A 12,618-nucleotide genomic window follows, 5' to 3' on the forward strand; every position below is an offset into this window, starting at 1 on the left:
TTAAATATATCCACGCGATAAGGTAGCGGTGGCCAATTAAAATCGAATACAAGAAAAATCCGAATTTCGATAACAATAAAGAATTCCAGCGTTCCTTCGTTACAGCTACATTATCGTGTACGTTCTACCGATAAAATTAAATCCTTGAATTCGAAACCAGTTATTCAATAATATCTCGGTAACGCTTCGCCACAGTAATTACACTTGAACAGCTATGTCCGAGAAGTAGTTCCAGAGAAGTCATTCGAGGCAATGATGCTTCTATGAAGAAAGAAGAAAAATATCTATGACCACCTTGCTCGTGATAGCTTGATCTTGGAATTGCGAGTTATCAGAAACGTTGATCTGCGGCTTGCTTATATCGATGCGCGTTTTTCATCGTACAGCACGCGGCTTATTTGTATACAATAATGTGAAACGTTGTTTGCGATCGCGACGCTGCCTTGTTGCATAAATTCCAGATACCGATCTCCCTGTCGTTTTTACGATCCGTTTTAGATTTCCTCGTACCGGACGTTACCAAGTGTCATCGCTGAAATTTTACTTTGCATCTCGGACTCGTCTCGGGATAGTCGACCACGTTAAAAATCGCCACTGTATTGTTGCTCTGCGAATAAATTTACATACGCAACCGCTAGTAAACTCGAGTCCTACGGACGTACCTTGAAATTTATCGATATTACTTGTTCCGAGATGACTATCACGGTAACTCGATTAGATTTCTGCCTAACAACTGTGTTTCAAGGGATAGTTTGTGCGCCTTTTAAATACTCCTCTTAAATGAAAATACACGTTTACCGAGATCGAAATTTTCACGAAGTAACGATGCGAAGAATCGCATTTGCATAATTGAATTATTCGGTAGAACACCGTATCGTTGTTTATGTACATATATACGAATTGGCGAAAGGAAACCAAGTTCAATTAGTTGCAAATAGATATAAATTAAACTGGACGTGGAAATGAATTACTCGTGCAAACACCGCTCTTATTTAGCTCGATCTTTCTCGACACATACTTCACACGTAGCGTTTATTCCTTACGAGCCGTATAACTCGACGTTTTTCTCTCATTGTTGAAAGCTAAATCTATATGTATATCGCAATCTTTTTACGAGTTTGCTCGATATCGCCGATTGTGGACTTGAAAGTGCCACGATCGTCGAGATATCTTGACATTGACATTTCGGGATAAACACTAGATCGTCCGTGAAGGAATTTGCACTCGTATTTTGGTCAACGTTTCCTGCGCATCGAGGTCTACTTGTTCAGGGCAGACCTTAAACTGACGGTTCTATAGCCAACTGTCTCCATTTATACTGCGCGATGTTTCGGTTGGCTGATCAAACCGATGACTCAACTCGGAAATTCTAACCAGATGCTCAACCCGGAAGATCTTACCGGAATTCGATTGGCCAATCAAATTAAACGACTTCCGGTAATATCTTCCGGCTCGAGCATCCGGTCAGATCTTTCGAGTGGAATCGGATCGGTTTGCTCAGCCCATCGAAACATCCCTCAATATAAATGGAGACGGTTGGGATTTGAAATCCTCGGTTTCAGGCTTGCCCTAAACTAGTAGATCGCGATGTTTACGAACCGTTGACCCAGAATGCGAGGGCAAAGTCCAAACACGGTTGCTTATTCCGAAAAGCCAATATCGATAAATCTTCAAATATATCTACTCGTTACGATCATCGAGTTTGCACTCGCAATTTTTCACTTAGTGGCCTTTCGTTTTATCCAACTATCATCTTTATCGTCCATTTACTCCTATTTTCGATAATAGTTCCCCAAGATATAGATATATTAATAACTTTACTCGGATACGATAAGCTTCTCCTGCTGCGTTCTGCTTTTTTCTTTTTTTTTTTTTAATTCGGTTATGCGAATCGATCTTCGTCGCTTTGTCGATGTTCGTGGAATGTACACCCATTAAAGATTAAATACCAATAAGGAAAATAAACAATCGAAAAGCAACATGTTTTTTGACAGGCGATCGACCACGATAAACGACAGAAACGACCAACTACAAATTTATCCTTTTATCCCCTCCATTGGCAAACAGAATTTCAACCGCTTGACTTATCAGGTGATAGGTACTAATTGCCGCGAACCTATTTGCTTATCGTTTGCCTTGTCCATTATAGGCTAATTAATAATTCGGCGATAAAGATTCGCGTGATTGTCGCGTAGGGCAGGAATGCTAATTCGTTCTGGAATCGGGTCTCGATCGTGGTTCCCGCGTCGTCGCGTCGCTTTCGATCGGGCGAAAATAGCAGGTACTCGCGGTGCAGGAATTACGTCGTGCACGGTTTACCTGACAAGCCAGCCAAACAGAACATTAATCCGTTACCGGCCGCGTACCAACACCAATGAAATGTTTGCCTAGCTGCTCGTGTTATGTAGATTAGTTATCAGATACACTGGTCTCGAGTTCGCGTTGGAACTTGGGTGCACTATTCGATCCCTCTATGCACTCAGTGCCCCGCTGGGAATGTAAATTGGACATCCGTGAATTTATCGCGGTTCGCCCTGTGATTTCTTCATTCCGAATCCCTTTGGGTAGACTCGCAACTTTGAGAGAGTCGCGCGATCTCGAGTTACGTGCAAAGTCGATTGCTACCTCGTCTCGTCGTTGTTCGCGGTGTTTCTTCCTTTATCGACCATCATGTTCGAACACCGACGATGAAAGGTAGCAGTTGCCGCCGCGGAGTTATCGTAACGACAGTTAAGAACGAATGCGATTTCTGTTTGCGTGAATTTTGATAAACTCGAGAGAAACGAACGTGTGGGAATCGAGCTAACTTTCGGAAGTAGGTAGCTGTACTTTATCTTACACGCGATTACGCGAATCTATTGGCAAAACTATATTTACCATGTTATCCTGTTTAACGATGACGATAATACAGATTGTTGATAAGAAATACGTCGATCTCGTATTTGAATTCGTAGAATTTGTAGAACGAACAAAGTAAACAAATATTTAATCGATAAATAAATATTGTGTCGTCTACAGTAACAAAGATATATTTTACGTAAAATCCTCTTGGTACGTTTTCCTCGATAACTTCTCTTGAAATATTCCAAGTACATCTTATACATATATCATTCGTCGAAACGTGAATTCATTTCTCAAATTCCATATCTTATTAATCAAAAAATGTAAAAACATGAAAACTCGAATCAAACCGGTAATTCCAATACCACGCTTGCCCCTTATCAATTGAACCTGTTCCGCAAGCTGCTCCAGTTCATTGTCCATTCCAGTAATCGCCATCATCGATCTCCGGCAAACGTTCGTAACCAAAAATTCTTACCGTGCTAACGACGTACCTACAATGTCTGTTATCCAAAGAAGAAGTCAAAGGATGAAAGTTTGCATCGAAAATCGGCCAGTCATATGAGTAATGGAGTAGTCCTATCGAACAGACAGCGGATACTACGATCCTCAACAGAGTAACAAATCCACGGGTTCGTGATGGTGTGTCCGTGATTGCTAGCATGCAGATACGCGGCGGTCTTTATTAGCTGAAACATCCATCCAAGTACATTCCGAGAGCGGACCGACTAGATGTACGATACGATTTTGTTCGATGTTTCCATTCCTGATACGGCTCGAAACGTACCAGACCACTTTAATGAAACGCGTTTTTTTTAACGAGACTAGCTTCGAGTCTGGAGACGTTTACCACGTCTTTATTTCAATCTCCTTTGCCTCTTCGATCAGTCTGCTTAATCGTTGAGCGTCAAAGACCTCTTTGAATTCTCGTCCTTGTCACATAGTTCTAGCTTCGATAGTTATATGTACAGGCTGATTCGCGCAACAGGGACAAAGCGCGTCCAGTCGTCAAGTTGCGATCGAATCGATAGGACAAACTTTAACGAGTGGCAATATTAGCCCGGTAAATTCAAATCTCGAGGAAACTCGATCTCGTAACTCTAACTCGTAAGTTAAATCGCATTTAACTTACGTGCACGTCGATCTAATAGAAAAGACGTAAAAGCCAAGAAAACGAATGGTTCCAGATGGATTAGCGATCGATATTTCGGTGTACAAAGGCGCGCGGAATGTGCACGACGCAATATATTCGTGCGCAGGATGAGTCGTCTGACCGTGCCGCCTAAATTACCTGTAAACTGTTCGCCACGTGAAAAACCTTGTTACGCTATCGATGGAAGCTGCACCCGCTTTTTTATTGAAACAAATCTTAATGCTATTGTTTGCACGAGAAATATACGTATATTAATTGCATGTCGTGTATGTTAAACGGTGGTAATCCAGTCCTTCTCGAGTCGTTTCTCTTTATCCTCTGACATTTTCTTCTAATTTTAAGCAAAAAGAAAATATTACTTGTATCACAGTTTCGTGAATCACCCTGTACAAAGACGGAAGAAGAACAGAAGGGAAGAGAGAGAGAGAGAGAGAGAGAGTTGAGCGCCGTCGAAACGGTACACGAAGACTACCTCGGATCGCGTTCCGTATCTTACGCGCATTGCACACTATCACGATGTACGTCCAGTTTGATTTTGTGTCGCTCGCATATCAGCTGGTTTTAATCAACGGTGCTAGGTCGTTCTCCACGCTCTAGATTACACTGGAATTCGTGACGTTAAGTCGAAATTATTGTTCGCTCGAGTGTACCTGCACTGTCAGCTTGTTTGATTAAAGGGTGCTCGCTGGATGAAATACCGGCGATTCGAGTATACAGTTTCGGTTTCGTCCTTTTGTAACGATAAACATTCGTGCACAGTCCGCTGGATGGTAGGCGCAATTGCTTCTTAAAACTTATTAAAAGTCGTTGGTTCAGTTGATTAAAGTTCGATACCTATCCGTGTGTCCATCATGTGTGTTCGACCATCAACGAACCACGCTTTTATCTATGTGCTCTGTATTCGGAAATCCGCGTTTACGCGTTAAGCTCGGATATCGTTTTGCAAATTGTAGTCTCGTCTGATATCGCTTTATGGTACGGTATCGAGCGAGATACGGATAAAGGGGAATCGTAAACGTTGGCAGATTTTTACTACGTCTCTAATTTTAAGTCGACAAATGTGCAATATTTAAGATTTGTGGTAAAATGAGAAGAGAACACGAAGAGAGTATACGTCACAGGATTCGGATATATAGGACATCGCCATTAATCCTGCTTGAAAGATCTCATCGTTGTACGTTCAATAAGTTTGAAAATGGTGTGAAAGGGCAACGTGAACCTCGTTTCGACGAACAACGAAGAATAAATCGAAGCTGAAATCGTGGCAATTAATCACGGCAGAAAGCATCAATTTCCAAGGTTGGAAAGAATTCAGAGCATCAAGTCCGGATGGTTATATACCGACACTGAAAGCTAGCTTTCCTACGAAATCGAATCAAATTCCAATTTCCTTGTTACACGGACGGCCGTGGAAACGCGGCAAAAATCGCAAAAGTAACAAGATTAATCGGTCATTAAATGTATCCTCCTGCGAAATGGTACACAGTCAAGAGTGTATCAACCCCAGGAGAACGCATTCCTTTTGTTCGGTACTAGTTACAGCGACGCGGTGGAAAAAACGAACGAAACAGGGAACGATAGCAGTTAAGGGCTAAACCTGTTTCTCAGGCTCGGCATAGCCGCTCCTGTATTCCGATCAAACGTCATCTACTTTAATTAAGTCTCGAAAACGTTGATCGTGCCGACGACCGCCGATTCGTCTTCTCGTTCACGAATTCGAACGATCGTATTTATTGCGATCAATCGCCAGACAAAATGCCACTTTCGATTGTTGGAAAAGTTGGCTCGCGATCGTTATTCGTTTAACTGCTCGGATCTTTAAAAATCATTCTCTTACGGATATTTGCTTTGCACCGTTTGTTTCTTGTACGTCGGTGATTCGTGATACCTCGTTCGACTCGTTCAAATCTACAAAAAGACCGCGCAACGGCCAACAAACTGCCACGAAATTCTTCTACGCATATTAATTCTAGCTGGTCGTTAGCGAGAATCAGAGTGAAATCGGTAATTGTAAGAGCGTGTTCGTTAAAACGAAATAAACGAGTTTTACCCAATCGAGATCTATAGCTGGCGACGCACGAGCTGATTTTCTTCTGCCGGCTGCTTTTCTATAATTTAGATGGTAGCGATAGGGTATCGCGATAGGGTAGGCAATAGAAAGAAACGACGCGGCAAGGCGGCGCGGGTGTCGCGTGGCAGCTCGGTTTTCTTAGCCGAGGAATGCTCCGACCGCCTGTCGGAGGCGTGCTACGAATCGATTTTATCGAAAGGAAGAGCAGCAACTTTTTCCGACGGATAGCTTGACTTACCGAGCCGTACAGAAGACCACAGGAATCCATGCACAGGTACAGACAGGTCGCGACACCTTGGATCCTCAGTTGACCCCTGGATACAGACGTTCGTTGAAATATTGCTGGAAAATAGAAAAACCAAACGGCTCGATTAACGATTGGCTCATGTTGCATTAACGCGAGGTTTGATCGAGTTCAACGTCGTTGAAATGTTGTTGGAATTTAATTTACTTTGTAATTAGCTCATTTTCCGATCGGATACTTCTTGTTGGCTATGCGATTCAGAATGGATAAAGGGGGAATTAATTTAGTTCGCTGTTAAGGATGACCTATATGGTGTTCGGTGTTACAGTGGTTAGTAGCAGTAAACGATAGCTTGCTTTTTATCCCAATAGATCTTTGGTATATTGTTTATTTAACGAAGCGATCGTTATTGAACGTTCGTTACCACAGGATTCGGAGAGAATTTTCGACGTTGATCTTTTTGGTCCCTCGTTACTACCAATTTTCCACATGCCAACCACTTGAAAGTCCGTTTATCCTGTAGCACCGGATGTGCCTGGTACCACCGTACTTGGTCTCCTTTCTCATTCGAGTCTATACAGTGTAATCATTTCCATTTTTCCTCGTATGGAAATACAAAGTATATATCACGCGCATTTTTGACAATGCTCCGGCAAAACGACCCATGAGTTTTTCACCTCGAGGTATCGATTATGGGAATTGAAATAACCTAAGGGGCGAGTAATCAAACGTTTTATAAGTTAAAGACTCACGGCAGCTCAAATCGCTAGTTATCGATAACATCGCAGAGACATGTCGCAAATAATAACCGTCCCTCCTTTCCTCTATCTACTCCTGCTTTACGATTACTTTTGGTGCGTGTTACATCGCAGGTGATCGTTAACCCAGTATATGGCGACTAAAAATCATACTAATAATATTGTTGCCGATATCGGCGATTTAATTGAACGTCGATCAAGAAAGAAAGTCTCGGCTACACTTGTGTGGCCCGAGTAAATGCGAAATTATTCTATGGAATTGTCGTGTCGGTGCAAGATGCACGTTGTTCCTTTTTCTTTCTCAACATTTGCTTTTATTTATTATTATACTTTGTAACCATTTTTTTAACCATTGATCCTACGTGTCTTTAGACTTCACGTTTCAGCCTAATAGAAGCAACGTCTATTGGAACGATCTCTTCCACTTTTTAAAATTTGTTATTAACAACGTCGCAACACACAAGTACGCGTAAAAAACGATATCAGAAATTTGACAAGAGATATCTCAATTCGAGATGTGACTCGCGCTTTATAAATGTTACTCAATTTCTTTTAACATTTTTTTCCTCTTTTATAATGGAACGATCGTGAAAAATTCAACTTTCAAAGAATCATGGAAAAAGCAACGCAGTAGCGATATGCACGCTTTCTATGCGCGAAGTTCGAGATGCAGGTTCGAAACTGGAACTTAATCATATGTATCTGTACATCGAGATACCGATTCTATTAGTAAGATGTATATAATCGATGGAGGAAACACAGCGTAGTCGTAAATTATGGCGCGAACAAGAGCGCGCGCAAATGAACAGAATAAACCAAAACGAAGAAGAACAATCAAACAAGAACTGATTTTCAGTAGCTGAAACGAGAGTATCGATTTTCGTACCAGGTTTGAATAACGTTTCTAGGACTTACGTTATGAGATTCTCTGCGTTTACGAATCTCATAAAGAATAGATATTCCTACGAGAATATCGACATGCAGATAATATTTTACTGAACGAAGAAACCAGTGTACGCGTCAGGCGCGTTGCTGATTTACTTTTATGTCTCGGATAAACGGAAAGTAGATGCATTCGTTTACCGAAGCTAGCGTTAAATACGTGCGCAAGTAACTCGTGTTTGCAGAATTTCATTTAAGATTGAAATTACTTTATTCAATTGTAGCAAAATAATATACAGCTCATATTTCAATTAACGCTACGTAATACCCTATTATCATAGCATCGTAATACCGCGTATTACACCGCTGAATATCATCAGAGGAGCCTATTTATTAGAACGAAATTTTAATTAGTCCCTAATTGAACTGCCGTTAATTAAATCAAATTATCTGAACATAAACTCCTATTATTTGATGATATTTAATTTATAGATAGTGGAGGGAATTAACGTGCCTACTCCTACATGTATAAATTCCAGTTACGTTAACTATTTATCTGCCGATCAGAGATATGTATATGGAGTTCTATAAAATGCGCCATTATCGCATAATATTACAGTATATCAAAAACGAGTCTTTTAATAGCAATTCCTCTCTTAGGAGTAGCAAAAAGAAGGAAAAAAAAAAAAAAAGAAAAAGAGAAGAAAAATATGTTCGATTCAAGAGTCGCGTTTACTGAAACGAAACGGCATACTACGTATGTATATACCTGTAAACGGGTCGTTACTCCATGTAATCGGGTTTTTTAATCGAGTTTCAATGCTAGTCTCCCTCTATTACCAACGCAACGCCTCTAAGCACTCTGCCTTATCTCTTTGACTCGTTCAAGGTGAACGCGATACTGTCGTCGTTACGATTTGACACGCGATCAGAAGCGCGCAGCGTGATCCCGCTCACCTGCGTCCTGTAAATTTCACCAGCGTGTAAACATTCTGCCTCCGCGTTGACCGTGTCTTTTTCTCCTTTCGTTCTTGTTTCGCGTACGTACGATCAAATAAGCTGCTCGTTTTACCCTCTGACAGGAACACACGCGCCAACGCGTGACATATCAGGAGAGAAAGAGAGAGAGAGAGAGAGAGAGAGAGAGAGAAGAAAAAATTGATCGTGATCACTAGCGATGGGCTTAAATGCGTCGCAAGCAAGTTCCAAGGTAATTACGTAGTTTCCTTTCTTACTTTTCGCTATTCGACTCTGCTCCTTTTTTCTTTACAAGAAATAAGGAAACGTTTAAGAATCCACTGCTTACAATTTACCACAAACGTCGGGTTACTTTCTCGGGGCCAATAGTTTGTTCAAACACGTTGAAATTGATTTGTTGAAAGCAAAAAGATATTAAATAAATCGAAAAGATATTAAACTTTCGTTTATTTGTACCTTCAAACCCTTGCGTATCTCTTAAGCAAAAGTTTACAAATTCGGTCGTACAATCAAAATTGAGCAAACTCACTGAATCGCCTAACTATCGTATTACACATATTTAAAAACAAAAAAAAAAAAAAGAGAAAAAGGTACTTTCGAGTAGATTCGAACTCGATCGTTATATCTCGCAAATAGTACAATAAACAATATGCAACGGACCTTGGATATTGTATTTAGTTCCGGTTCTTAAGTAGGTACATACATATTGAACTTGATCCCATCGCTAGTGGCGATGTTTGAATGAAATTCAGAAGAGAAGCGGCAAGACAAGTCCAAGGCAGGGAACGGAAGGATGTCGTAAAGTGGCAATTTGTTAATGTAAACTGATGTCTCGAGCGAGCTGCTCTCGTGAAACCCAATCGAAGCGTGTAATTTTTGTATTTTGTTTGTCACACAGTTAGCACACCTCTGACGAGTTTTTATTTTCGAAGAGTATGTCTCCGATGAAAAAGAAAGAGACGAACCAAAGAGGCATATAAGATCGTGTTTGCTCTACAGATACTTAAGGGTGCGCCCAATCTTCTTATCCTTTGCTTTGATATTTACTTTGTACGTTGCAAGTTTCAAATGCATATTCGCATAGATAGATACAGATTGGTTTCGGTAGATACTGAAAGCAAATAATTCTTTATTATCGTATTATTGTTATAACAAATAAGGCAAAAATAACATGGGGAACGATGCAGGCATTATATTAATCGTGCCAATACGTATGCTGCTAATAACAGCGTAAATAATTCTTCTCGGCATATCAAAATTGCCGCGAAAAAGAAGATTATTAATTAAAAATTTCCTCATTGATGATGTATGCGTGATCTCGATACTGGCTACAGTATATTCGCCGGCGTTTAATTATCATGACGTAATACGACTAAAGTAACTCAGGCAACCGCTCCGCGGCAATTTTTTAATTATTCAGAATAATCAGAATCGCGATCGAAAGAAGAGACAGGGGGGGGGGCGAGAAAGGGATAGAAGTTGAGATAAAAGTTACGAAAGAAGTAAAAAGACATAGACGCGATTCGATCGAAATTGTTGAATTCTAAATAATCAAACTGTTATTTCTCCATCATATCAAGGACCGACAGCGTTTAATACGCGACGAACGACGACAAAACCGACCTAAAACTGGCATAATGCAACTCTCGTTGGATTCTCAGCGCAGCTTATGAATTAGTAATCTCCAATTACGCCATTCATCTTACACATTTCGATGTATTTCTATGTTTTTCCTGAACAGATTTTTGATCGTTGATACGATGCGATCGGTGTGTTGAACAGGATGCCAATGGATTGTAAATTCGTTTCATTTATTGAAAAATATACCAGTCGTTCGCATAATGACCCGCTTTTTGCCCGCTTCGCGAGGCGAACAGACATGTCCCTAGAGACAATTAAGCAACGACCTGTTTCGAATAGAAATTAAAGTACCGCTGGTTTGGTCGCCACCTCGAGAAATCGACGATCATGTCGTTTCATGAGCAGGACCGTTATTACAGCCACGCGATCCATGCATTCGACAGAAAAAATCCGAAGATCGCGGCTCGTGATTGTATAAATGGAATTATTGATGGTTTGACATGGTAACGGGTGTTATTGACGCCGAGGCGCAGCAAGATCGATGCTACGGAACCTGGTAGTTGGAGGTTCGATGCAGGCGATGGACAGAATTCTAAAATTAGTGTTATAAGGATAGAAATGGCGGGCTTTTAAAAGCTGTAAATTTGTAAACACGGTAAACTGGAAAGTAGCGAGTGTAAAGCAACGAGTTAAGAAATTACACGGGGCACGGACAGAATAGTAACAGTAAAAATGATAGGTTCGATGGATAGCGAGTTGTAGTTTCAATGTGCTGAGAAATTAAGACAGTGGTGTTAGGATTAAGATATATATATATATATATATAAAAAGTTGCTGTGATAACAAATTTTCCAAAAATATAATCGGATATTAGAAGAACTTTCATTTCGAATTATATCTTGAAATTCTTATTTCCAAGCATCTATAAGAAATTGAACACAATTGCATGATTAAATATAGCAGGTACGAAAAGATCCAATTAAGAAATTATACCTATGTCTATAAGTGGAGATTTGTATACGTATAAAGGTTTCTGCGTAAAAATATTTCGCACACGAGTCTATGTCTGCCAAGCCCGTTTCAAAAGAAACTAAAAAAGGAAATAATTTATTTTATAATTTAATATGGTTGTATGAAACGTTCATGAATATATTTATTAATATTCGCTGGATATTTATCGACATTCGAGAGCCTTTGATAAAACAAAATAGTAACAGAAAACCTACCGAACTGAATATATAATACATCGACTCATTTAACAACCGAAACGTATGCTCCAATTCCGCCGGTACAATCAGCAAACCAATTTCATTCTCCAATTACAGAACATGCAAAATTTCGCCATTGCGCGCATATATTATCCAAAGAAAATTCATTTTTACGGATTATACGGATAAATAATGTTCCAGATGCCTCATAGCGATCGAAAGTACACTGTCATTATTCAAATTACAGTGCGGTTAGTTTTTGCCATTTTTATAGATCCTTGCGCGGTAGTGACGACAGCCAGCTCTGCTTGCTTCCGTTCTCGATACTGGCCAATATTCAAGTGTTAAATGTTCGCCTCGAGTGCGTTTCAGCGTATTATATGTAAGCTTATCCAATGATCGTGCGTGGGTACACGTTCTTTAACGTACACGCGAATTATAAGCTCTCTCTATTTCTATTTCCAGATCAGTTAAAATTCCCTCCTTTTAGATATTAATTTACGGTAGGCGGTAAATCAACATCTAAACTGTACGAGATATTAACAAAAATTTGCCAAATGATCATTTAGAAAAAATTATACGTTATTGTTTGCTAAATTAGCGTGGTGAGATCTCACGCACGATTGAGAGGTCTGTTCCATTAGGTAAATGGATGAAGTAGCCCGTATCGACAAAAAAGTATAAGATTAACTTCCTCGCAGCTAGAACAATTAAGCCCATGTCTTCGGTACTACAGCCAAATGGACGGATTAGCAGCCGACGGTGCGATTTATCCTGCTTGTCACTCTTTCGTGATTGCTAACTCGGGGGTTGAAGCGCGGTTGATGAGATAGGTAGGTACGAGCTGAGATCCGAGGTTCTCATCGCTGTTTCTGGCACGTGTGAACATTTGAAGGGAATTT

The 12,618-nt window shown here is 40.3% G+C and overlaps 1 protein-coding gene across 5 annotated transcripts in view; it reads right to left on the bottom strand.

Moving 5' to 3' along the window:
- The window catches only part of LOC122573356, a 153,250-nt gene that overhangs the window by 49,544 nt on the left and 91,088 nt on the right, over window positions 1-12,618 (bottom strand). For all 5 annotated transcript variants that reach the window (XR_006318719.1, XR_006318718.1, XR_006318717.1 and 2 more), the window contains exon 2: window positions 6,304-6,407. Coding sequence is in view for 2 of the 5 variants with exons in the window: in XM_043739592.1 (XP_043595527.1) it covers window positions 6,304-6,407 (104 nt within the window). In the remaining 3 variants the exon portion in view is untranslated. The remainder of the gene's footprint in view (window positions 1-6,303; window positions 6,408-12,618) is intronic.

The sequence above is a fragment of the Bombus pyrosoma genome, linkage group LG12, assembly GCF_014825855.1.
Source record: "Bombus pyrosoma isolate SC7728 linkage group LG12, ASM1482585v1, whole genome shotgun sequence".
NCBI classification, from domain to species: Eukaryota; Metazoa; Arthropoda; class Insecta; order Hymenoptera; family Apidae; genus Bombus; species Bombus pyrosoma.